This window comes from Vicugna pacos, chromosome 1 (genome assembly GCF_048564905.1).
Source record: "Vicugna pacos chromosome 1, VicPac4, whole genome shotgun sequence".
Taxonomy (NCBI): Eukaryota; Metazoa; Chordata; class Mammalia; order Artiodactyla; family Camelidae; genus Vicugna; species Vicugna pacos.
The window spans coordinates 62541719-62568603 of NC_132987.1; the positions used below are offsets into that span (position 1 = coordinate 62541719).

At 36.5% G+C, this 26885-nt stretch overlaps 1 protein-coding gene across 5 annotated transcripts; it reads left to right on the forward strand.

Moving 5' to 3' along the window:
• Positions 1–1717: 1717 nt before the first annotated feature.
• On the forward strand, positions 1718–26885 carry RNF168 (ring finger protein 168). 5 transcript variants are annotated; one of them, XM_072963339.1, is made up of 9 exons: positions 1718–1983; positions 2308–2644; positions 11831–11907; positions 15799–15978; positions 17856–17977; positions 19425–19506; positions 21706–22609; positions 25818–25935; positions 26473–26885. In XM_072963339.1, the coding sequence occupies exons 2-9, from the start codon at positions 2344–2346 to the stop codon at positions 26498–26500; spliced, it is 1812 nt and encodes a 603-aa protein (XP_072819440.1). In that variant the 5' UTR covers positions 1718–1983; positions 2308–2343; the 3' UTR covers positions 26501–26885. The 5 variants fall into 5 exon arrangements, with proteins under 5 accessions (XP_072819440.1, XP_072819451.1, XP_072819459.1 ...); XM_072963350.1 differs by having other exon boundaries at positions 21706–22573; XM_072963358.1 differs by lacking the exon at positions 25818–25935.

The window sequence follows — 26885 nt, forward strand, 5'->3', positions numbered from 1 at the left end:
AGCCAGAGATTCCAAAAATGCAATTGGTCAGGCCCAGACAGAGGAAGGGACTGTGGGTCCAGAAAGTAAATAAGGCCAAGGAAATCTAAGGAAGCACATAAAATGTACCCATTACATATGACAGAAGTACGGGAAAATAGTAGTATAAGTACAGGACTTAAACAACAAGACTACAAGAAAAACCACTATCACTAGGCAGTATATGATTGAGTTCAGAAGAGGGATATTATTGTGTGATGGAGAACAAGTCTGGAGGAGGTGCATTAAATTGATCCTTGAAGTAGGCAAAGCCACAAAGCAACTCATTTAGGATGAATTGAGATTTCAAGCAGTAGCCTGAAAACACAAGGTTTGTACAGCAAATAGATCACAGTTGAAAGTTTAAAAGAATAATGGGAGATTCCATGGGAAAAGCAGGTTGGGACCATATGGAATTCCATGCTAAGGGATTGATACTATGGACAACTGAATGACAACTAGTTTTCTGAACCTACATTGAAACAAAACAAAAGCTCCCAAAGCTGTCTACAGCGGACCTACACCTCCTTATTTTGGCTTCATCTGGAAAGCACTCATCTTCTCAATCTGAAAAACCTCAGCAAATCCAAAAGACCTGAAAGACTATTTTCACGCACAATGACTTTCTTTTCTCTTCCGCCACACCTAGTTGACATTTCGTCAAAACTCAGGCCTGGTTCTTTTTTTTTTCCCCCAAAATTTTACAATTGTGGTAAAATACACATAACATAAAATTTGTCACCTTAACCATTTTTAAAAATTTTATTTATTTTTTAAGACTAGTCAAGTGCAGTAATGAAAACCACCTTAACCATTTTTAAGTGGACAGTTCAGTAGTATCAACTAGGTTCATAAAATTGTGCAATCATCACCACCATTCATCTCCAGAACTTGTAAAACTCTGTACCCTTTAAACAGTAACTCTCCCAGCCCCTGGCAACCACCATTCTACTTTCTGTCTCTATGAGACTTGGTTCACAGGTACTAACAATCATAGTCTTTATTTAATCCCCATCATTTTCTTAGCCAAAACCTACTTTTCCCATACAACTCAATTCAGTAAGATCAGTTGTCAGTACAAGAACTTAATATCAAAGTGGAAAAACTTCTTTCAAAATGCATTAGAAGTTTAAATATTTTCCTTTTTATTTCGATTCTAATTTTGATTGCGCTAGACTGAAATTTAACAGCAAAGTATTTGCTTATAAATGATGCACATGTCGGCTAAGCCCCCGGATCCTAGCAGCCCTGCAGTTTGTTCTCCAAGTGCCTGTTAAATTGCAGCAAGTTTGCGGGTTCTCTGACCACAGCCTTTCTCTGAGATCAACCTCAGAGATGCTTTTCCAACAACTTTGAAAAGCTACCTAAGAGGCTTAATTACAAATTAACAGAAACAGGCGGGTAGTTTGAAGAGAACTGAGGGAACAATTTTTAAAATTACTGTTCCGTTTTTCATTTGTTTTGGGGGTTCCCTTTTTCTGCTCAGAGACCAGTCTTGCGACACTCCCCGGTTGTCGCACCTCTGGGAGTAGAAATCACTGCGGGAAATTAAACTCCACCCAAACTGAAGCTGCAGTGATTGCGACGCAAGAGGAGGGTCCTCTCCCCGGCCGGAGGGCGGGACGGGCGGTGTGCGCAGGCCCCGGAAGTCCCGCCCGGCGTACGTTAGTGGTGTCGCCCTTGGTCGGCTCCCTAGGCGGGAGGGGCCGTTTTGGCGGGCATTTGTGACGTCACTAGCCCTTGTGGCGCTGCTACGGCACCGCCGCCAAGTTTAGGCTTTATGGCTGACCGAAGAGAGAGGAGCGGCGGACTCAGAGCGCCAGGAAGGCCTCGCGCGGACCCTCGGCAACGGCGAAACGGAAGTCCCGCTCCATCGCAGCGCTTCGTCCGGGCGGAAGCAGCGTTCTTCCTCGAGCGGTGGCCGGCGGGCTTTGCTGCCCTGAGCTAAGGGAGCATCCTCACCTGGTAAGAGGGAGGAGGGGAACTTGGCGCGTGCCTTCTGCGGCGCCAGAGAGCCAGAGCGCGCCGTCTGCCCTGCCGCAACGGTTGTTAATGCCCAGAAGCAGCCAGCGTTCGTTTGTTTTCTTTCCCATGTTCTTAACATGAACAAACACACCGCCTTCTGTGGTCGTACTGTTTACCTGGTCCGCAGAATGCCTTTTTGCTTCAAGACGTTTGATTCTCCCAATCTCTGAATTCTGGAAGACTGCTGGGCATAATATTTAAACACAATATTGTTAATTTGCTTTCTCCGTACTTGGGCCGGAAATACGATTCTTTCTCTTTCAGGTGTTGATGTTGAATATGCCTTATTAGCATATTAAAATGGCTGTACCCAAAGACGCCATCCCTTCCTTGTCGGAATGCCAGTGCCAGATCTGTGTGGAAATTCTGATCGAGCCTGTAACACTGCCTTGTAACCACACGCTCTGTAAATCATGTTTCCAATCAACTGTCGAAAAGGCAAATTTGTGCTGTCCCTTCTGTCGCCGCCGGGTCTCTTCGTGGACTCGGTACCATACCCGAAGAAATTCTCTTGTCAATATGGAACTGTGGGAGATAATTCAAAAACACTATTCAAAGGAATGCAAGCTTAGAGCCTCTGGGCAGGAATCAGAGGAAATAGGTAAGTAAAACCCAGTGTGTTTGTTGGGTTAAAATGGAAAGAAAACCAAAACCAAAAGAATTGCCTGCTTAGAGTCTTAAGTCATTTGAAAAATTATGTAAATACTCACAGATGAGCAATAGTCATAGTATAGCAACAGCAAAAATAAGGAAACTACTGGATTCCTGTGTTAATTTTTTTTCACTTTCAATTACTTTCTTTAGCTTGCTTGCCTGTTATGTCTGCATTTCTTAAGCATCCAGTGAGCCTCAATTATCATTCTGTGGCAGTTCCATGTAGTTCATTCTTTTTTATTCAAAACCCTCCATAACGTGGATTCTACTACAAACTATACATTAAGCCCCAAACTGAATACTTGACTCTAGCAGCTTGATCACTTACGTGATCAGTTAAGTCATGCAGTGTTTCTTGTCTGGGCTTAGAATGTGGTGCATATGCTCTGGTGTACTTGCCCTTTTCTGGAATTTTTTATTGTGGTAAAGTCTGTCATTTTCACCATTTTAAAATGTATGATTCAGTGTCATTAATTATATTCACAGTGTTTTTCAACCATCACCACTATGTTTCCAAAACTTTTTCATCACTCCTAACTGTTTAACCATTAAGCAATTACTACCTATTCTTTCCTCCACACCACTGCCCTGCGTTTTTCTAATCTCTGAATTTGCTTGTTAGATATTTCATATAAATGTATTCATACAATGTATGATCTATTGTGTCTGTCTTCTTTCTTTCACTTAGCATGTTTCCAAAGTTTATGCAAGGTGATATGTATGAGTACTTCATCCCTCTTTAGGGCAGAATAATATTCTATGGATATATTATATTTTGTTCTTTCATCCATTGATAGACATTTGGGTAGTTTCCACCTTTTGACTATTTGAAGAGTGCTGATATGAATATTCATATACAAGTATTTTTTAATATGTTTTAAGTTTTTTTGTGTATATATCTAGGAGTGGAATTGCTGGATCACATGGTAATTGTATGTTTGGCTTTTTGAGGAACTGCCAGAGTTTTCTGTAGTTTTACATTCCCACCACAGTTTATAATGGTTCCAGTTTCTCCATATCCTAACCAATACTTGTAACTTTTTTCTTTTTTAAAAAAATTTTTTTGTAGCCATCCTAGGTGTAAAGTGGTATCTTAGTATGTGTTTTTTTAATTGTGGCAAAGTATACATAACAAAATTTACCATTTTTAAGTATACAGCTCAGTAGCATTAAGTACATTCACATAGGTGTGTAACCATCACTACCATCCCTACTCAGAATTTTTCATCTTCCCAAATTGAAACTCCATACCCGTTAAACAATAATTCCCCAATTCACTCTTCCAGTATCCCTTGGCAACCACCATTTTACTTCCTGTTTCTATGAATTTGACTACTTTAGTTACCTCATGTAAGTAGAATCATAGTAGGTATTTGTCCTTTTGTGTCTGGCTTCTTTCTTTGCTTTTCATTCTTGCTTGCTTGCTTCCCTTCCTCCCTCTTTCTTTCCTCTCTTTTCCAGGACAATTTGGCAACTTTTCTTAAAGTATAATTAACTTACAGTAGTTTCAGGTGTACAGCAGTGATTCGCTGTTTTTATACATTACAAAATGATCACCACCTTTCACTTAGTTTTGGAATTAATGTTGGAATTCATCCATATTGTAGCATATTTCAGAATTTCATTCCTTTCTATGTCTAAACAATATTTCATTGTCTGTATTTAACATGTTTTATTTATCCATTCATCTGTCAGTGGGTACTTGGGTTACTTTCACCTTTTGGCTTCCACTTTTGGCTGTTGTGAACAAGGCTGCTATGAACATTGGTGTACAAGTGTCTGTGTCCCTGCTTTCAACTCTTGGGTATGTAACCAGAAAGGAATTGCTGAATCATATGGTAATTCTTTTTGATTTTTTGAGGAACTACCACACTCCTCGGTAGCAGGGGCACCATTTACATTCCCACCAGCAATGTTCAAGGGTTCCTTTTTTCCATATCTTTGACAGCATTTTTTACTTTCTGGGCTTTTGTTTTTAACACACCCGTTTAATACAGTGGGTGAGAGATGCTATCTTACCATGGTTCAATTTGCATTTCTCTAATGACTAATGATGTTGAGCATCTTATGTCCTTATTGGCCATTTGTATGTCTTCTTTGGAGAAATATCTATTCAAATCCTATGCTTATTGTTTAATGGGGTTATTTGTTTTTATGTTGAGTTGGTGTTTCTTATATATTCTGGATGTTAACCCTTTTTCTCATTCCATGGGTTGCCATTTCACTCTATTGTGTCCTTTGATGCACAAAAGTTTTTAACTTTGATATAGTCCCATTTGTCTATTTTTGCTTTTGTTACTTTTGCTTTTGGTGTCATATTCAAGAAATCATTGCTCAATCCATTGTCATGAAGCTTTTCCCCCGTTTTCTTCTAGGAGCTTTACATGTAGTTTTAGATCTTTATTTTGATTTAATTTTTCTATATGGTTTAAGGGTAGGATCCAAATTCATTCTTTTACTTGTGAATATCCAGTTTTCCCAGTGCCATTTGTTGATAAGACAGTTGTTTTAAAGTTTTTGTTTAGTAAGTCTCTTGTCTGAACTTCTTTAGGGATGGTTTCTGTTAATTTATTTTGTTCCTTTGAATTGTCCAAACTTTGTTTCTTAGTATGCCTTGTGACTGGTTTTTTTGGTTTGGTTTTGTTTTGGAGAAAATTGGACATTTGAATATTATAATGTGGTAACTCTGTGTATCAAGATTCTGCCCTTTCTCTGGGGTTTACCATTTTTTTGATTGTTGAAGGCTGTAATAATAGTTCATTTGTTACTGAATTTCCCAAACTGTTTTTGCAAAGGCTGTTCCTTATTGTGTGTGGTCACTGAGTCTGTGTGTTAACTTGTGTTCAGTTAGTGTTCTGACAGATTTTCTTGAGTGTCAGAAGTCAGCGAGGTAGGGAACAAAACCAAAAAGCACTTCTCTGTCCTGGCATGTTGGCTCAGTGCTGAGGCTGTCCTTCAGTACTTAGGCAGGCTTGCACTGAGCTGAGGATCAGCCCAAGGTGAAAGCGCAGTGTCTTCTCAGATGTTTTCTGAGACTGTGTCGTTCCCTGGATCTGCCCTGTTTCCTCCAAAACCAGGAACCAGTGTCCCACTCTGAGGATGTGGGTTTCCCTCTTAAAGACTGCCACTACACTGAGGAGGGCTTGGGGCAAGAACAAGTGTCACAAAACTTTCCTACTATTTTGAAGTTGTCTTTTTCTTGATTCACCATTTTCTTGATTGCTATAAACCTTTGTTTTCCAGAGTTCTTACAATGTTCACTCTGGTAGTTTCTGTTTGTTTGTTTATTTAATTGAAGCATAGCCAGTTACAATATAGTATACAAAGTATAGTCAGTGTCAATTTTTAGTGTACAGTCATGCAAATATATATATTTGTTTTCATATTCTTTTTCACTAAAGGTTGTTACAAGATATTGAATATAGTTCCCTGTGCTATACAGAAGAAATTTGTGTTTTTTAATCTATTTTTATATATAGTGGCTAACATTTGCAAACCTTAAACTCTCAAATTTATTCCTTCCCACCCTCTTTCCCCCAGTAACCATAAGATTGTTTACTATGTCTGCAAGTCTGTTACTGTTTTGTAGATGAGTTCATTAGTGTCCTCTGCAATGTGGATGGACCTAGAGATCGTCATTCTAAGTGAAGTAAGCCAGAAACAGAAAGAAGAATACCATATGATATCATATATGGAATCTGCTTGTTTTTTGATGTTTCTATGGAGGAATGAGAGCTTGGAGCTGCCTGCTCTGCCACTTTGCTGACATCACTCCACCTGGCCTTCTGTTTAAGTGTTTACCACTATAATTGGTATTGTTTTCAAGAGTGCCCTTGGCATTGAACTAATCCACATTCTGTTCTAAATAAAGTCAGTTTCTTTGAAGGAAATCTTTGGTGCTCTCAGTTGCCCTTTACCTGGGCAAAATCTCAGCCAGTGCTCTGGAGCTAGAGGCAGAGACTATGGCTTCTCTCTGTAGGAACAAGTCAGTGGACAGGCATAGTAGTCTCTGGTCTCCTTGGCTTGCATCTCCTAAGAACCTTTTGCTCTGTGAGTGAAAAGTTTGCTCTGTGATGAAGGCATTGGGGCCCCAGTATTCTCTGCTTGTTGTGCCTGAGTGTGAAGTGAATAGGGAAAGGGAAACTGCCATCAGCTTCACTCAGCTCTGCAACACTGAGCTGGAAAGGGTGAGAAATGCTGGTAGTCTGCTCCTCCTGGAGGATGCTGTACTCCTTGACTGGGAAATGGAGAAACAGGGAGCCCTGTCTTGGCTACAGCCCCTTGGAGTGGAGCTTCCCCCTTGTTGAGTTAGCTAAGGAGAGCAGGTTGTGGCCTACGTGCCACAGAGTCTCACTTTTCTTACTGAGATTTAGTAGATTTGGGAGGGAAGTGTTTCTTCTTTTGCTGTATGCTCTTAGGACAATTTCCAGGGACTTTATTCAACCAGCTTTTTATACCTTTCTCCAGTTGTGGTGATTTTGTTGAAGAACAGGTCTGCAGATCTCACTCTGCTGTTCTGGAAGTTAATTCCCCAAGTTGTTTTTCATGTACATTTTATTGAAGCATAACATATATGCAGATGTGTACAAACCATACTGTAAGAGATTTTTATTAACAACTTTGTTTCTATAAATTCTGCAGTCTAATGAAATGGAGAAATATTTTGAAATACACAAATTGCTAAAGCTTTCATAAAATGAAATTTATAACCTGAATATCTAAATATATGAAAGAAATTTAAGTCAATTAAAAAACTTTTCCACAAGGAACACTCCAGACCCAGGTGCCTTCACTTTGTAGATTCTACCAAGTATTTAAGGAAGTAATATGACCAACTCTACACACATTCTTTCAGAAAATAGAAGAGAGGGAACACCTCCCACCTCAGAAAGATCTATATTTACCAAAAAAACTACAACTAGAAAGTTGTAGTGAGGTTTAGAGAGTTTATCGAGGTGACAGGATACAGAGTCATTATATAAAAATCAATTGTGTCTCTCTGTTCTAGTAACAAACAAGTGGAAATTAAAATGAAAATAGACCCCAGCTGATTAAAAACAAAACAGTAAGAATTTTATAATTGAATTGCCTGGGTGTAAATCAGAACCCTATCATTACTAGATGTGTAATCTTCAGTAAAATTTATATTTTAAAAAAGTGTGCAAATCATAAGTCTACAGGTCGGTGAATTTTCAAAGTGAACATGTCTGTGTAACCAGTACTGTGATCAAGATCAGAACTTTCCCAGAACTCCTGAATCCTCTCAGTGGCCCTCACCATTCCTGTAACTACTGTTCTGACCTGCAATACCATAGGTCACATTTGCCTGTTTCTGAACCTTTTAAAAAATGTAATCCTGTGCTCTTGTGTGTGGCTTCTTTAGCTAATGGTTATATTTGTGAGATACATGTGGTTACAGTTTATTTTCATTGCTATGTAGACTATGTTGTATGGATATTAAGTAGAGAAAACAATGAAAAATTCTGTGTCCTATTTGGCTGTTGTGAATAGTGTTATTGTGAACATTTTTATTTGCACTTTGGTGAACACACGTCTACATTTCTGTTGGATACAGAGTGAGATTTGGGGGTCATAGAATGTGGATAAGGTGTTAAATCCTTTCCTGTGCTGTTTGAGAATCTGTTCTTTGATTAGATCTCAAGCTTTGTTCCCCCCAAAACCTAATGAGAATAAGAATTTCCATGATGTTACTAACTAGCATTGCTTGTGGTCATAATTATCCCTGATTGACAGATTGCCTCTCTATTAAGAGGAATTATAATGCTTTTGGGGATTTTATACTTTGTGCGTCTCTTAAGTGTAGTGACCATTGTAACTGGACATGTTCCTTGTGGGGAACCTGTGCCTGTATTGTTGCTACAAGAGATGTTGGCTTCTGTGGAGCAAAGGTTACCTGGCTTCCTTGCTTGCATGCTGTTAGATTGATGCCAAGTGTGGCCTTATGGGTCATTTTCTGAGTTTGAACGTTCGGTAGAGCGTAAGACCATTCCTTGGTGGGTGTTACAGGTAGGGTGAGCCTTAGGAGATACTGCCAAGTGGTTTTCCAAAATCATTTTACCAATTTATGCTCCCACCAGTAGTGTCTGAGAGGTATAGTTGCATCACATCCTTGCCAACACTTGGTTTTTCTTTCCCTCCCTCCCTCCCTTCCTTCCTATCTTTCAAGAAATTTTGATAATATAGTTACATTTTTTTCAGCATTTTATTGGGAAAAAATTTTTAATATACAGAAAAGTTGAAAGAATTTTATGGTGAACTCTCATATCCATAACCAGATGTGATAGTTAACATTTTACTGTACTTGTTGCCATATATCTTTTCATCAGCCATCCATCAATCTCTTACTTTTTTTATTTATTTCCCCTTAAATATACATAGAAGTACACATATTATTAGAGATCAATATTATAATTTTTTCTTCTAACATAAAATTTTACATACATTGAAATGTACAAATCTTAATTGTACCTTCACTGAGTGTTCACTTAAGTATAATATATAACAAACCCCTATAAAAATAGAGAACCTTACCATCACACCTGAAATTACTCTCATGTCCCTCCCAGTTAATCCCTACTTCAACCCCCACGAAAGTCAACCACTTATTTTTTCCCACCATAGGTGAGTTTTGTCTGTTCTAGAACTTCATATAAAATAGAATTTTATTAGTTTCCTAGGGTTGCCATAACAAACTACCACAAATTAAGTGGTTTAAAATAACAAATTTATTTTCTTACAATTCTGAAGGCCAGAAGTCCAGGCACGTGTTCTTTTGAAAGCTCCAGGGAAGAATTGGTTCCATGCCTTTCTCTTAGCTTCTGGGTGTTGCTGACAGTCCATGGTGTTCCTTGGCTTACAGCTGCATAACTCCAGTCTCTGCTTCCATAGTCACATGGCACTCTCCCTGTGGGTCTTTACATGGCCATTTCTGTGTCTCTGTCTGTTAAGGACACCAGAGATACTGGATTAAGAGCTCACCCTTCTCCAGTACGAATTTAGTTATGTCTACAACAACCTGTTTCCAAACAAGATCGCATTTTGGGTACAGGGGTTAGGACTTGAGCAGATCTTTTGAGGGTGACACAGTTTAGCCTGTAACAGTAATCATAGAGTGTGTGTTCTTTTGTGCAGTTTTTTTTTTTAACTTAGTATAATGTTCCAGATCATCCGTGTTTTGGTTATTAGCAGTTTATTTCTTTTTAAGTGTTGCTCTACTGTACTTTTCTGGTTGTTGTCCAGTTCATGGTGCATCAGCCATTTCCAGCTTTTGGCTATTATGAATAAAGTTGCTGTGAAGATGCTTGTACAAGTTTTTTTGTGGTCATATGTTTTCATTTTTCCTTGGCAGATACTCAAGCAGAATTTCTTAGTCATAGAGTAGATGTATATTTGGTTGTAAAATAAACTACCAGATAATTTTCCAAAGTGGTTGTATTATTTTCTAATCCCAGCAACAACATACACAAATTCTGGGTGAGTTAAAAATAATGGAAACTAAAAGTGACTGAAGAAAATACAAGTGATAAATTCAGAATCTTAAGATAGGGTAGATTTCCTGAGTAACAGAAGAGATCCTAAAACAAAATTTTTATATGATAACAAACGTCACAAAGTTAAAAACAACAAACTGGGAGAAGTCATTTGCAAATGCTTAAATCAACAGAGAATTAACATCTAGAATATAACAAGAACTACAGATTAAGAGAAACACTACAATAATGGGCAAAGGAAAGGAACATGCAATTTACAGATGCTTAACTACTCACTCTGTAGTAAGCAGAGAACTGTAATTTTTTTAAAAAATTTAATGAAACTACTGAGATTTTTAAAGTTTACTTACTGATTTGTTCACAGGTAAATCTAAACTAAGATCAGTAACTTTTTCAACCAAAGATGCAACAAATTACGTAGCAGCAATTATTTGCTATTTCTTAAACAATTTCTAAATCCATTTTATAGACTAAAAGTGAGTATGACAGTCGATATTTGCCATCTGTCGAAAGCAGCTCGCCAACAGTGCTTATGTTGGTTAACTCTAAAATTTCTATCATAAATCACTTAAATGTTCCCACCATACTTAATGTTGCTTTCTTATGGTGAGTGCTGTTCTTAAAGCAGACAGAATTCATTAAAGGAAATTTATCACTATACTTGTAATTTTACTCTGAAGGAAAAATCCAAGTTAATTAGAAAACTGAATGTCCAATATTGGACCAAAAATAAAAATAAACAATAAAATCTAACTTGAACAGTTAAGTGGTTTATAAAATTATTCTTCCAGCTCTCATTTTGACTCTGCTTTTGTCATCATGGAAACAATTTCTTCTCCCAATTAAATTAAATTTGCTCAGTAGTACCAATCTTCCTCTGAAACCTGTAGAACTCTTGACTTTTTCTGACCTCTGGTGGTTTGCCAGCAATCTCGGGTATTCCAGGGCTTACAGATGCATCCCTCCAACCCTTTGTGTTCACACAGTGTTGTCACTGTCTGTCTTCACAGCATTTTCCTTCTGTGTGTCTGTGTCCAAATTTCCCCTTTTTTGTGAGGATACCAGTTATAAAACAAACTTTGATTTCTGCACATCTATCTTAGTTTAGGCTGTTGTAACAAAATATAGAGTGGGTCACTTAAACAATAGAAATTTACTCCTCATAGTTCTGGAGCTGGGAAGTCTGAGATCAATGTTTTATAATAGCCATTCTAATAGGTATGTAATGCTATCTCTTTGTAGTTTTGATTTGTATATCCCTAATGAATAGTGATGTTGAGCATCTTTTCTTGTGCTTTTTGGCTATATGTATGTATCTTTTTTGAAGAAATATGTGTTTTCTGTAATTGTAGGATTACTTTTTTAAAAACTCCTTTACTATTATTTTAATGGCTTCTAGAGAAAGAGCCAAGTATATATATTCATGTGCCATTTTGAACCAGAAAACCTTTGGTTTTTCTTTTAAAATGGAACTCTATAAAAAATATTGCTATAGCTGTTAATAATTGTATATTTATTTTAATTTCACATTTTTATGTTAATATAGGTTTAATGGAAAATAAAAGTTAGCCATAGACTCCTGTGTTGCCTATAATATAATTTTCTTTCTTGATCTGAAACAGTTGATGACTATCAGCCAGTTCGCCTGTTAAGTAAACCTGGGGAATTAAGAAGAGAATATGAAGAGGAGATAAGCAAGGTCGGTACTAAATACTTGTTCTTTTTTAGAAGAATTCTCTGCTGTGTTTTCAGTTTCAGATTTTATGTACAGCTTTATGTGCTTCTATAAATAGTATATATTGAAGTCTTAATTTTAATGTACTTTATAAAGACTCCATTTTTTACATTGTTCAAAGTAGTTAAAAACTAGCTTTAGTTTATTTAATTTCCCTGAAGCTTTGAACATAAAGGGTGGTAGATTATGGGTGTCTTAGTTCATTTGGGCTGCTATAACAAAAACACATAAACTGGGTGGCTTAAACAACAAACATTTATTTCTCACAGTTCTGGATCTGGAAAGCGTAAAATTAAGGCATGGCAGATCTGGTATTGGGCGAGGGCCTGCTTCTTGGCATGTAGACAGCTGCCTTCTCACTGTGTCCTCACATGGCAGAGAGGGAGAGAGAGATCCTCTCTTTCGTGTCTCTTCTTTTCATGAGGACTCCACCCTTACAACCCAGTTACCTTCCAAAGGCCAAACCTCCAAATATTGTCACATTGGGAGTTATGGCTTCAACATACGAATTTGGGAGAACACAAACAATGTGTTTAGATGAGAGCATAAAGGGCTAATTGTGAAGTCCCTAAATAGGAAGAGAGGGAGTGGTGCTTACAGTGAAGCCTTTGAACTTCACTTGTACTAAGAGAGCCTTAGTACTTCCTGCACCCTGCTTAGTGTAGAGTAGTGTTGTCCCCTAGAAATACGACGTGAGTCCATATGTAATTTAAATTTTTCTACTAGTCACATTTTTAAGATTTTTTAAAGGATGAAACTAATTTTAATATATTTTATTTATCTCAATATATCTAAAATATTTTATTATGAAATCAATATAGAAAATATTAATTATAGGCAATCTACAGATTTAATGCAATCCCTATCAAATTACCCGGGACGTATTTCACAGAACTAGAACAAATCATAATAAAATTTATATGGAACCACAAAAGACTCAGAATTGCCAAAGCAATACTGAAGAAAAAGAAAGTGGCTGGAGTAATAACTCTCCCAGACTTCAGACAATACTATAGAGCTACAGTAATCAAGACAGCATGGTATTGATTACAAAAACAGACATATGGACCAATGGAACAGAATAGAGAGCCCAGAAATGAACCCACGAACTTTTGGTCAACTAAACTTCGGCAAAGGAGGCAAGAATATACAGTGGAATAAAGAGAGTCTCTTCAGCAGATGATGTTGGGAAGACTGGACAGGAGCATGGACATCAGTGAAGCTAGATCACTCCCTTATGCCATACACAAAAATAAACTCAAAATGGATCAAAGACTTAAACATAAGACAAGATACAGTAAACCTCCTAGAAGAAAACATAGGCAAAACATTATCTCACATACATCTCAAAAATGTTCTCCTAGGGTAGTCTACCCAAGCAATAGAAATAAAAGCAAGAATAAACAAATGGGACCTAGTTAAACTTACAACCTTCTGCACAGCAAAGGAAACCATAAGCAAAACAAAACGGCAACCTACGGAATGGGAGAAAATTTTTGCAAACGATGAAACCAACAAAGGCTTGATCTCCAGAATATATAAGCAGCTCATACGACTTAATAAGAAAAAAACAAACAACCCAATCCAAAAATGGGCAGAAGACAACAAGCAATTCTCCAAGGAAGAAATACAAATGATCCATAGGCACATGAAAAAATGCTCAATATCACTAATTATCAGAGAAATGCAAATCAAAAGTACAATGAGGTATCACCTCACACCAGTCAGAATGGCCATCATTCAAAAGTCCACAAATGACAAATGCTGGGGAGGCTGTGGAGAAAAGGGGACCCTTCTACACTGCTGGTAGGAATGCGGTTTGGTGCAGCCACTGTGGAAAACAGTATGGAGATTCCTCAAAAGACTAGGAATAGACTTACCATATGACCCAGGAACCCCACTCCTGAGCATATATACAGAAGGAACCCTACTTCAAAAAGACACCTGCACCCCAATGTTCATAGCAGCACTATTTACAATAGCCAAGACATGGAAACATCCTAAATGTCCATTGACAGATGACTGGATAAAGAAGATGTGGTATGTTTATACAGTGGAATACTATTCAGCCATAAAAACAACATAACACCGTTTGCAGCAACATGAATGTCCTTGGAGAATGTCATTCTAAGTGAAGTAAGCCAGAAAGAGAAAGAAAAATACCATATGAGAATGCTCATATGTGGAATCTAAAAAATACCCACCAAAAACATAAATACAAAATAGAAACAGACTCATAGACATAGAATACAAACATGTGGTTGCCAGGGGGAGGGTGGTAGGAAAGGACAGACTGGGAGCTCGAAATTTGAGATAATGACAGGCATATGTAGAATAGATAAACAAGATTATACTGTATAGCACAGGGAAATATATACAAGATTTTGTGGTAGCTTAACAGCGAAAAAGAATGTGACAATGAATATATGTATGTTCATGTATAACTGAAAAATTGGGCTCTACACTGGAAATTGACACAACATTGTAAACTATAACTCAATAAAAAATGAAAAAAATTAATTATATATTACCTATATAATTACATGTCAGATTATATAATTAGATCTTAATTATATAGTTACATATAAATTAATCATGAGAGAGTTTACTTTTCTTCTTATTTAGTCTCCGGTTGTGTATTTTGTACTTGTAATACATATCAATTTGGATAGTCACATTTCAGCTGCTCAGTAGCCTCATGTAGCTAGTGGCTGCTGTCTTGGATCATGTGAGGTCTAGAACTAATAAATAATTACGATAGTTAAGTGTCAGCATATTGTCTAAACAAAGTCCTTCAGTAAGGGTTTTAAAGGAATAATTTAATCCTTACAACAATGTAATGAGAACACGTTCTATCAGGATGCTTTGGAGTACAGGTAAAACAAAATCTAATTTGAACTGCCTTTAAACAATAAGAAAATTGTAATTTATTGGAATTCCAGTGGTAGTAACAGCTTCAGGGTTGGTTTCATCCAGAGCTCTAGTTCCGTTTCTTTGCTAACTTCTGTCAGCTGGCTTTCTCCTCAGGCTAACAGCAAGATAGCTGCACAGTTCTGAACCGCAGGTGCATGTGCCACAACGTGCAGAGGGAGAAGCAGCAGGCTCTTCAGTCACCTTCCTTTAACAGCAAGAAAACTTACAAGTTTCTTAGCAAACTTTTCCTCATGTCTCCTTCACTTAAATTGGATCAAAGACTTATTCTTGAGTCAAATCCTTTAGCTTCCTGAAGTGGCTCTTAGATTATTTCTTTCAGAAAGTATAGTTTAAATGACCACAAGGGTGGCCTTAGGTCCTCAAAGCTGAGTTTGAGTCTGCACTCTGCATTTACTGATCTAAGAAAGTTATTTGCTTTTCTATGTCTGTTTCTTCATTTGTAAATCATATAATGACCATTATGGTTGTTTCTTCAGCAAACATTCCACTCTGCCTGCTGTGTTTCAGGATTCATCCCAACTTCAAGGATAGACCCTGATTAGTTTGAGTTAGTTTTTCACTCCATCTGCTTTGCTAGGGTTTGGTTCAGAAACCTAGGCCAAAGTTAGGCCTTCCATTAATTGAGGGAAAGTATTACCTAGAAACACTTCCAAAAATGTGTTACAGTGTAATGGAAAATGTGATAAGGACTGAAGCGAGGAAGGATGAGGCTTTGATCAAGGTTCCATTGGACTGACTGGGGAAGGCTCCTGAAAGAGACTTTGTGGACATTTCTACAGAAATTTGTCTCTCCAGATTTGCACTGGATTTGAAATATGTTAATTCCTGCCATTTTTTTTACTTCTATTATTCTTATTAAGAAATATTATAGATACACTAAAAAGTTCAGGGAGGAATTGTTCTTTATTAATCATTTTTAAGGTGGAGGCAGAGCGACGAGCCAATGAGGAAGAAGAAAACAAAGCCAGTGAAGAATACATTCAGAGATTACTGGCAGAGGAGGAAGAAGAGGAAAAAAGGCAGGCAGAAAAAAGGCAGAGAGAGATGGAAGAACAACTGAAAAGTGATGAAGAGCTGGCAAGAAAGCTAAGCATTAATATTGTAAGTTTTAAAAACTTTGAAGTGTTAATATTCCTATTGCTTTTCCTAGGTGATTTTGAACAGCCTGAAGAATTGTTCACCATAACTAGAAACTATTTCTGACATTATTTACTCTACTTAAAAGTTTTTTTTTGCATATTGTTACACATTTGCCCTAATCCAAGTATACTTAAAAAAACCTTTTTTATAAGTTGTCAGTACATTCAGTTATGTAGGAAAGCTATTCAGTGAAAAATGAGTTTTCTTTCTCCCTCCCACTTCTTTACTCTGATTCCTTTTTCATTACATCAGACACTCTCCCCAAAGGTTAGCACTATTAACAGTTTCTTTTTTTTCTTTCTTTTTTTTTAAATTGAAGTGGAGTCAGTTACAGTGTGTTGGTCTCTGGTGTACAGCACAATGTCCCAGTCATGCATATACACACATATATTTGTTTTCATATTCTTTTTCATTAAAGGTTTTTACGAGATACTGAACATAGTTCCCTATGTTATACAGAAGAAACTATTAATAGTTTCTTATAACTTTTTTTTAACCTAAAAAGAATGTGTGAATCACACTGTTTTTTTCCTGACCTTCTTCACATGATATTTCTTAGAGGTGTTTTGTATTACTACATATAGTCTATCTAAAGTTCTTTTCTAGTAATGGCATTTGCATGGATGCAAATCACTTTTTGCAAGTGAAGCACATTAAATTTTTTAGTAACATAAAACCTGGATTTTATTAATCTTGCTATAGTTAAATTACTGCCTAGGGGACAATGAACTAAGAAAGGATGATAAAACACATACTTTAAGACCATAGGATACAATGGGGACTGAGTGATTTGAAAGAACCTGGTGGAATCACCTGTGGTTCTTTTAAAATGCAAACTCCTATACTAAATCTACTAAATCAGAATCCCTGGGGATGGGATTTAGGCGATACCATTCCCAGAGGCATCCAGGGAAGTGTGACATGCATTCAGGCTCGAGCCTCTTAAAAACAATTCCTCTGCTTTCAAACAACAAATATCTTAAAATATATTTACCAAAATGAAGCATATCCAGAACTGGGGTTTTGTTTTTTCCATTTTTGAGAGGCTTACCATTCATAATAATACACCTAAGTTTTAGATTATATGCCCTTTTTAAAAATATATTTCCTTTTAAGATATAAGTGGGATAGCTTCGGAATGGTACACAATTGAGAATTAAATAAAAGACGCAGGCCGAAAGAATAACAAATGGGATAGGAAAGAAAAAATATATCAGGAAAATCTGAGGTCAATTTTACTTGTATTTCAAGAGTTAATTCTAATTCTTCTTGTTTTCACATGGGGATTATAAGAGCAGATCTATTGGTATTTTAGAATAATTTTTGGTTTACTTGTAAAAGTTTGGTGGTTCAAGGCCACTGCTGACCTTTTTTAAAAAAAATTTTCCAGTGGTGTAGTAAGAAACTTATGAGACTAGGACCACAAGTAAATATTCATGATATTTATTGGTATGCCCTTAAATCCCCAGATTAAGTTATTTTACATAAAATGACTTTTATTCCAGGTATAGTCACAGCTCTTTGAATTTTTCCCTACAGATTACGGTAGTTATAAATACATGAAATTATTCATTAGAAAAATTAGCAGAAACTATCAGCTAATGAGATTAGTATCATCATGCTCTTTGTGTTTATAATGTAGAGTAAAAATGAATTTAGACCAACTTAGGTAAACTTAATCTTGTTCATACTAATTTTTACATGGTCAGTATTATTCAAAGAATGTACAGAATTTAAACATAGCATAATTTCTGAAAAATTCTGTTGTGGATTCTGATTTAATTAGTCAAATTAATAATTTATTTTAAAATTGTTTTATGCTTTTTCTGTTGCTCAAGAACAATTTCTGTGAGGGAAGTATCTTGGCTTCACCCTTGAATTTCAGAAAATTTGATCCAGTCACAACCAAATCACAAAAGAAAAGTAAGAACAAACAAATAAACACTGGAGATATTCAGAAGTAAGTGAACATGACTATCGATTATTTATTGACCACCTACTGTAGATTTTTGTTCATAGAGTATACTGTTGATCAAAATTGATCCATCAACCCTGCATGAAAACCCTCCACATGGTCTAAGCTTGAGTAAAGAGTAAAGTGAAACTAAGAGAGATGCTCACATCCTGTGCATCTTAAGCACAGAGATGTGAAGCTTTTTTCATCTTGATTGCTCAGGATTTCCATGTTGTTCCTATTTTCTCAAAATTAATCAATTGGATTCCTTTTTCTCTTGGCTTAGATTCAAGTGAGAAAAACTGGTCCCAAGTAAGGTCATCCTCATTGAAGGAGTTTACAATTTTGGCATCCCCCATACCCTCTTTTTCCCCAGTTTATGGATTATATTTCTTCTCTACTATACAAAACAAATGAGTCAGGTAGTCAATAGTGGAGCAAATTTAGTTGCCCCACAACGCCCCCCTAGCAGTAGGAAGAGTTGATGTCTCTGTGAGTGTATAAGCTTTCCAATAGTAATTCATAGTTGAAACAGTTTATCAACTGTAGTTTATCAACTACAATCTAGACTTCAAACATGTAAGGGCTTTTGGTTCAACTGCGTAAATATGTGCAGGTAATTTACATCCTTCCAAAATTCATAGAAATTTAGGATTTGGGGTGGTGGAGATTTGGGATGGGGAGATGGAGATTGGCGGGAAGAGGGCAGCATTAAAGGAAGTGGTTGCTATTAAGGGAGAAAAAAGATACGCAACATCAGTGTTGTTAATGCTGATATGCAAAGTAGAAATCAAGAGAAAAACCACTGAAAGGAGAAAAGCAGAGATACTTCATATTGATATAGTACTTTACTGCTTAAAGAATGTAACTGTAATGAATCTAAATAGATACTTTGAAATATTTAAAGATAAAAATTTACTAGAAATATAAGACTAAACTTATGAATTTAAAAGCAGAAATAGAAGAAACTGAGAAACTAGTGGATTAAAGTTAAAACAAAGTTAAATACAGATAAGGTCTAGTCTCTAGAATATATAAAGAATTCTTACATAAAACAGCAACATACAAGATAGAGTGTTGGTTGCACAACTTTGTACTAAATGTACACTCTAAAATAGTTAATTTTATGTTATATGAATCAAATTTAAAATAATTAACAAAAAGCTTACTGAAGTGTTTGAAATTAAGAAAAAGTACCAAGTAACTCATTGGCTAAAGAGTAAATCTTGATAGAAATATAGAACTGAAAATATTGTACGTCAAGACTTACGGGATGTGACTGAAGTAGCATTTAGAAGGCTTTAAATACCGTATCAGATAAAGAAGACAGGCTGAAAATATATCTAAAATGACAATTCCGTAACAAAAAAATAGACTCACAGACTGGTAGCTAGTGGTACATGCCACTTGTGTTTAAAGCATTTGATTTTGGGAAACTTTTTTTTTTTTTAAGATATTTGTCACCTAAATCTCAACTTGGGTCAGCATCACAGTCTGAAGTTGCACAAGAAGACAGGAAAAACTCCATGTCTATGGTATGTGGGTGCTACAGATGTTCTCGGTTTAGCAAGTTTACTAATGCTATAAATTGTTAACACTTGTCATTTCCTAACTTCTTTTTAAAGTCACTGTACTAAATGGAACATTATTTCTTAATTGTCTTAGACTCACCTAGACTAGGAGTCAGCAAATTTTTCTCTAAAGAGCCAGATAGTAAATATTTTCGGCTTTGCAGCCCACTGGGTCTCAGTCCCAACTGTCCAGTGATGCTGTTGTCATGTGAAAGCATCGACAGACAATATGTAAACGAATGTGCTTGTCTTTGTTCCATTAAAACCATTTATGAAATCAAGCAGCAGGCTGAATTTGGCCTATCGGCCACAGTTTATAGATCCCTGACCTAGATAATCAAATTCACAAAACTGGATAGGCTACCCCTGGTACCAGCTTCCCTTAAAAGGTTACAGGATGGAAAACAAAGCATGCTAGTAGGGCAGCATCAGGCATCGCTGTTCAACAAGAGTCATTACTACAGAGCTTCTAAGTGATGGCCTGGAAATGAGATCATGCAGAAGAGTATAGTAACCACCCAGGTTCAGAAGTCCCATGCCCCATAAGAGTCAGTTATTTACTGTAACAATTCATAGGTATAGCTTCCAGGGGTCCTGGTAAAGGGCACACCCAGTCAAAGAAGTTGTAAATTACTTTAAGAAGCCCCAGGCTTTGGCTTCCTGCAACATGTTTATAGACCACTCATAGGTCTCCTAATACAGATGCAATTCACCAATAAGGATCATTTTTACCATAAGCTATGTGGCCTAGTAACACATGTGACATTCCCCCTTTATCGGGTTTCCAAGCAAATAGAATGAAGAAAGATGAGCTGACACCAAAGTCAATTTCCTACAGAGAAGAGGTTTTGTTAACCCTTTACTCATGGGTTCCTAAAATTTTTTCAGTTCAGCCAGGTGGTTTTATAACACCAACATTTAATCTTCATCCAACCACTAGCTCTGTAAGGTATCCTTCTTGTGCCCAGTTATAGCTGAGAAGACTGAGGTATGCAGAGATAAGAGACGCCCGAAGTCCCTTAAGTAGAGGGAGTAGAGGGAGGATTCAAGTCCAGATAGTTTGGCTCATACTAGAACTAAGGACTGATGGAAGACGCATTCTAGGGCTGGGATTTTTTTTCCTATCCTGATGTTAATATTCACAGCAAAATCAAGTAAGCAGCCTAGAATTTGTCCAATCCAAACCACATTGATTCATAAGAAATGTTACGAGTGATGATAAATGCAAAGCAAAGTAGGTGTTAAAAAAAAAAAAACAGATTTAAGGTCTCCAACAACGAGGAGTAATTTTTGTTGTGGAGCAAATTCTCATTGAAGCGTTTCTTCTTAAGGCTTTCACATGGTCAAAACTAAGACCTGTAAGTGAGAAGAAGAATTATACTGGCTAAAGCAAGGGTTCTTAACCTAGGGTCTATGAGTAGAATCCATGGAGTACATATGAACTTAGATAGAAGAAAAAGTTGTTTTCATTTTTGCCTGACCTCTCATTTTCGTGTTTCCTTTAGTTATGAATGTTGGCAGCAAACCATAATACTGTTATCAGTACCTGTAACTTTATTGCCAGTAGAAAGCACAGGTTTTTAATCACATTACATTTGTTTGCAAGATCTCTTAAAGTATCATTTATATTCATCCCTCCAATATTATAAATTATTAGACTTGCCACTAGATCTTAATATTTAATGTATTTAATAGATAAGCTTTATTACATCATAAATTATAAGATTTTAATAATTGTATTATAAATTATTCCCTTTATAATCCTATGTATTTATTTTTATGTTTAAAACTATTTTTCTCAGAAGAGGTCTGTAAGCTTCACAAAAATGCCAAAGGGAGGATGATTTGTGACACAAAAAGGGATTAAAAACCTTTAGGGTAGAGGAAATTTATACAGTGAGAGGTCAGGTCATGGTGCCAGCTCCTGGCCCTATATATATAACTAGTTTGTGGGTTTTAATCTATAGGTTTTCATGGGAATGAAAATGAAGAAATACCTTAGTCTAAATTGGCACACAATAGAAATACTATTAAGAATTAATATACCTTCTTGGTAATAATAATTACCTTATGATGACAGCTCTGCTATAGTATCAGTGTAATTAGACTTACATATTATGACTTGATATTTCCCCCTATTTGGTCTTTTTCTGTTTTCTCCAGGAAACTGACAGCAGTGATGTAAAGAGCCCTACATGGCAAGACATAGAAATGGAGGAAGATATGCCAATACTCTCTCCTCAGATATGCCTTGAAATTCAAGAACAATGTGCAAAATCTTCAGTGGAGTCACCTATGCCTCAGTTACGTGCCAGTGGTAGAGAATGGTGCCTTGAAGGAAAAGTCGAAACAAGATCAAGCAATCATGGTAAAGAATTATGTGTCATAAATCATGAGGAACCTAAAGCCAGAGTTCCCTACTCTGGAGAAGTTGCAGATGAACCTTGTGGCAAAACACAGAGTGGGTGTACTGTATCTGATATGACACAGATAATTAGAAATGACACAGTTGAGACAGAAAATGAGGAGTCTCGCCTACTGATCAATAAAGATATCTCCAAAAGAAAAAACCAGGAATCTTTGTTTGAAGGAGCCAGGGATCCATGTTTTTCTGCAAAAAGAAGAAAAATGTTCCCCAGAGCTTCCTCAGACCAAGAGGACACAGAAATCAACTTTACCCAAAAACTGATAGATTTGGAACATCTACTTTTTGAGAGACATAAACAAGAAGAACAGGACAGGTTATTAGCATTACAGCTTCAGAAAGAGGTGGATCAAGAACGACTGAGGCCAAACCGGCAAAAAGGATCCCCAGATGAATATCAGTTACGTGCTACATCCTCACCCCCAGACAGATTACTAAACGGACAGAGGAAGAATTCCAAAGATAGGAACTTCAAAAGACAAACTGATCTAGAGCATCCAAAACCTCGGAGAGGCTCAAAAAATGAAAATTGGCAACCTTCTTTAAAGATCCAGTTTAAACGTTCAGTTAATGGAAAAAAGATACCAAATTCTACTAGAGATGATGGTAATGTGCCTAAAACTGCTCATTCCCTACAGCCTAGTAAGTCACAGAAAAGTATTTTTCAGATGTTTCAGAGATACACAAAGTAATGCATGGGTAAAGGGAGTGTTTTATGATCTAGTAAAGCTGGATTGTGAAGCTCTCTATCGTAGATTCTTAACTTTTTTTTTTTATTAATTCTGTTCTGTGGGCACACTCATTGTCCTCAATTACAGGACGGTCCTTGTGATTATAAGGGAGAAATGTACGAAGGTATTTCTGCCAAACTCAGTGGTAAGCAAGAGTCCCGCTCCTTTCCTTTTTTAGTAACTGTGATGTACTAAGTTGACAGTCCTTATGGATATAATTGCCTTGGCTGACTCCCAAGAAATCATTTCCATGCATTTCCTTAAAAATGCATATTTTATGGCCTTTGCTCAACTTTTTGTCCTGCCTAGTAATTAAAGCAACTTTATAGTATAACCAAGTAGTTAAGGAATCCAGGCAGGGTTTAAAATCTAAGTTTCTTGCAACTTTCTCATGTATTTGCAGAGCTCATGAAATGCATCTTCCGTAACACTAAAGTAATCTAATTTGTATCTCCACTTTACTTTTTTAAGTATTACAGCATTTTCTTTGACTTAAAATGGATTTGAATCAACATGAAGTCAGAAGAATCAGAGTTTTCTGGAAAATTAGGGATTAACTGATAGAAATGAAGCGAGATTCTTGATACAAAAGGGCCTAAGAGTTGGGATAAGGCTGAGTGGGCTGGATTGACAGTTTGGAAGCATTGGAACTGAGTAGATGATCAGACAACTGGGTCCAAAATAGAGTAGCATGTGTTGTTTGGCAAAGTCTTCTTCCTAGTCCTTTCTTTGCTAAATGACACAGAAAATACGAGTTTTTACGGCTTTTTGCACCATTGTATCTAATCTGCTATTCCAGGGGAAAAATGGGAATTTACTGAGAGTTACATCACAGTATCCTACGTTGTACAACCTGACTAACCATGTATTTATTTCCTTATGTTATCATTTGTATTGATACTGACTTACTTGTGTTATGGACAAAAATAGAAAGTATGATACTTGCGTTTGGCCCTGTCTTACCCATGAAAGTTAAATCAGAAGGCAGCAATTTCATTTTGTGAATTTAACTTAGACTATTGATCTTATGTTTCATTAATGTGAACAACTTAGAGCAAACAAACAATAGTTTTAACAGCATTTCTTCTGATGTCTAGTTAGCCATCCTTTTAAGGTAAATAACAATAAAATGTCCTACAGGTAAAAATTCAAGATTAAATTTATCAGTATTTCTATACATTATTAAGGGTTTTTTTCCTCCAATTTTGTAACTGAAATCTGCATACTTGACGGCATCCACTTCAATATTGATTGGGTAATTATGGGTAGAATTCTGATGCTGATTTAAAATTTAGTTTGCCCTTTCTCAAAAGTGATTGCCTTCTGAGTAATGATTGTGCTGAAATGAAATGTAGTTAGAAACTAACCAGATTTGTCTAAAATAGACTAAAATCTGTTTTTTCATCAAACCAATATTTTTTAAGAGCAATTTCACTTTACAGTTTAGGGTAGGCATTGTTGTAATGCCGCAAATCAAAAGTTATGTAATTAAATCTTCCTGGAATAGTCTATGACCAAAAAAGGAGGAAAAATAGTGTAATGTATTTAGGATTTACATATCTAACTACTTATTTGTGAAGAAATCTTTCTGACTAAAGTTGGTTTTAAGATAAAGTTTAATTTCTCAGTCGTTCTGAGAAATTATGCATTTTTGTGAGAAACTAGTAAATGTTTCGTGTCAGTCATTAGAATGTATGGATACTTCTCCCATTTCTTTGGAAGGGATATGAGAGTCTTTAATTTCTCAGGGAGTTCTAAAACTGCAGAGATTGAGAATCTGGAAATTTAAATAATTATTAAAAATTTAAATGGACTGTGGTTTACAACAGGTAAAAATTAACACATGAAAATTAAAAGTTCTGCATAACAAAAACTATCATAAAGGAAAATTGAAAGACATAAACTAGGGGAGAAATAGATGCAATTCATCACAAAGAGCTAATTTCCTTTATAATAAAGTATCTGCCAATACGTTAAGAAAAAGACTAACAACCCAGAAGGAAAACTAGAGAAGTTTGTTCCCAAGAAACATTGTTCAAGGAAAGGAAATGTAAATGGCTTTTAAATGTGTTAAAAGATGCATGATATCACTTACACTAATGCTCATATATTTTTCCACCTTTCAGATTAGTAAAGATAAAGGTGTTTTTTTGGGTTTGCTTTGATACATGTTTGTTTGTTTGAATCTTGGCAAGAGCGTAGGGAAATAGGCACTTCTATATGTTGCCTGGTATGAATAGAAAATTTAAAATTCCTAGAGAGGTAACCTTGGCAATTCTTCCTGTATTAAGCTGTCTTCACATATATGTAGAATGGCACAAAATACTTTTGTATGGCATTGTTTGTAATAACAAGCTTAGCAACAACCTTAATCATATCAATACACACCAAATAAATGATGGTACAATGGAATACTATACTGCAATTAAACAAACAAAAAACCTACTTTACTGATGTGAAAAGAACGGTAAGATACAGAGTAAACCGAAAATACAAGCTGTAGAATAGCATATATAGTGAGCAACCATTTGTCCAAAAAAAGAGAAATACATGTATGAACAAGAGAGACAGTGTTGCCAGTGGGGAGAGAAACTGGGTGACTGGGAGATATAAATGAAAGAATGACTTTTTGCTATTGTTCTTTTATATTTTTTGAATTTTCAGTCATATTGAATCTGTTGTATCAGTCAAAATTTAAATGTTCTTAAAATATTGCAGGATAAAGGAAACTTACGCATCTCAGCCTGCACCACTCTGGATAGTCCTTTTTTGCCTTTAAATTCTAAGAGTTGTAGTTCAGGAAGGTTTTTCAGTGTGAGAAAATAATTAGCATTGTGAATTTTTGGAAATAGTATTATAAATGAATTTGAATATATTTGGCTTTAATGTACTATTTTAAAATTATTTGAAAAGCAAATCTGAGGCTTTTCAGGTAGCATTGCAGCAAACCTGTAGTCCTGCTGAAAATAATAAGAAAAGCCAGATTAAAAAAATGTAAAATTTTCTACTTAAAAGCATCGGAAAGCTACTGAAACAATGCGGACTAAGTTAGGGGCTAAGACTAGAGAGGGAAGACTTGAGAGGTGAACTGATGTCTGCAACCACTTTTTCGCTCATAGCATGTGCCTACTCTGAATGCAGGACGAGACTCAGGGCTGCTGCTGGTGAACAGAGAAACTGGCAGAGCTCTTGGCCATCTCATGAAGCTAGAGTGACACAAGGGTCATCAAACACAAGGTTGGCTTTCCCATAGAGGTAATCACAGTTTTGAAACTGTTCAGAACAGAGGCCAAAAGGCTGAAAACCTCTGAAAAGCAGAGAGGAGTTGTCATCAGGTTCAAGGTGCTGATGAGACAAGAACAGTTCAGGTCCTACCAGGGAAAGGAAGCCTGTTGAACACACTAAGGCCTCAACTGAAAGCCCTAGCACAGAGATTTGCAGACTGTGACCCACTAGCCAAATCTGCACGCTGCACATTTTTGTAGGGCCTGAGAGCTAAGAATGCTTTTAAATGGCCCTTAGGTTCCTTAGTTCACAAATATTTATTCCATAAGGAATTGAACTATGGGCCTAGTAATTCGTGCATAAGTTTTGGACCATCAGCACAACTATATGCTCCCCCTCAAATTAATTTGTAAATGGGAATCAATGTAACTAATGGAGTCGTTATCAAGAGTGAAGGAAAGTAATACACATTGAGCGCCTGGTGTAGGCCATGATTCAAAAATGAACTTTAATAAGTGATATAGTTCTTTTCTCCTGGCTATCCTGCAGCCTCACCACTCCACCAGTCCCACTTTGAAGAGAGTTTCACTTTATCCCGTGACTTTGTGCGACCATAAGTACCCACATACGGCGTCCAGTAAATTGCAGTTACCTTCTGTCTACTCATGAAGACTCCACTGACCTCTCTTCTGCCAGATGTGTCCACAGCACCGTGTAACAAGAAACCCCTGCTCATAAGTTCCTCTCTGTCACAGTTCCCAGATGACAGGAGACTATGGCCTCAGGAAACCATTTCTTGGAAATACCTTGTGGCTTCCTCAGATTCCTATACTGCTTCTATACATTTGGTGTACATAAAGGTGTGTAAAATACCACAAACTTTGAAAGGAGTTGAGCTACTACTGTATGTTTACTTATTTCTTAATTCCTGTGTAAAGATTAATAAAGAATCATGACTTTAA

Excerpts from the sequence above, each read along its gene's own strand:
- RNF168 (XM_072963339.1), top strand. The coding sequence starts at position 2,344 with ATGGCTGTACCCAAAGACGCCATCCCTTCCTTGTCGGAATGCCAGTGC. Across the intron at positions 22,610-25,817 it reads TGCTCATTCCCTACAGCCTA|CATGTGCCTACTCTGAATGC; the intron begins GTAAGTCACAGA and ends TTTCGCTCATAG. Across the intron at positions 25,936-26,472 it reads CAAGGGTCATCAAACACAAG|CCTCACCACTCCACCAGTCC; the intron begins GTTGGCTTTCCC and ends GCTATCCTGCAG.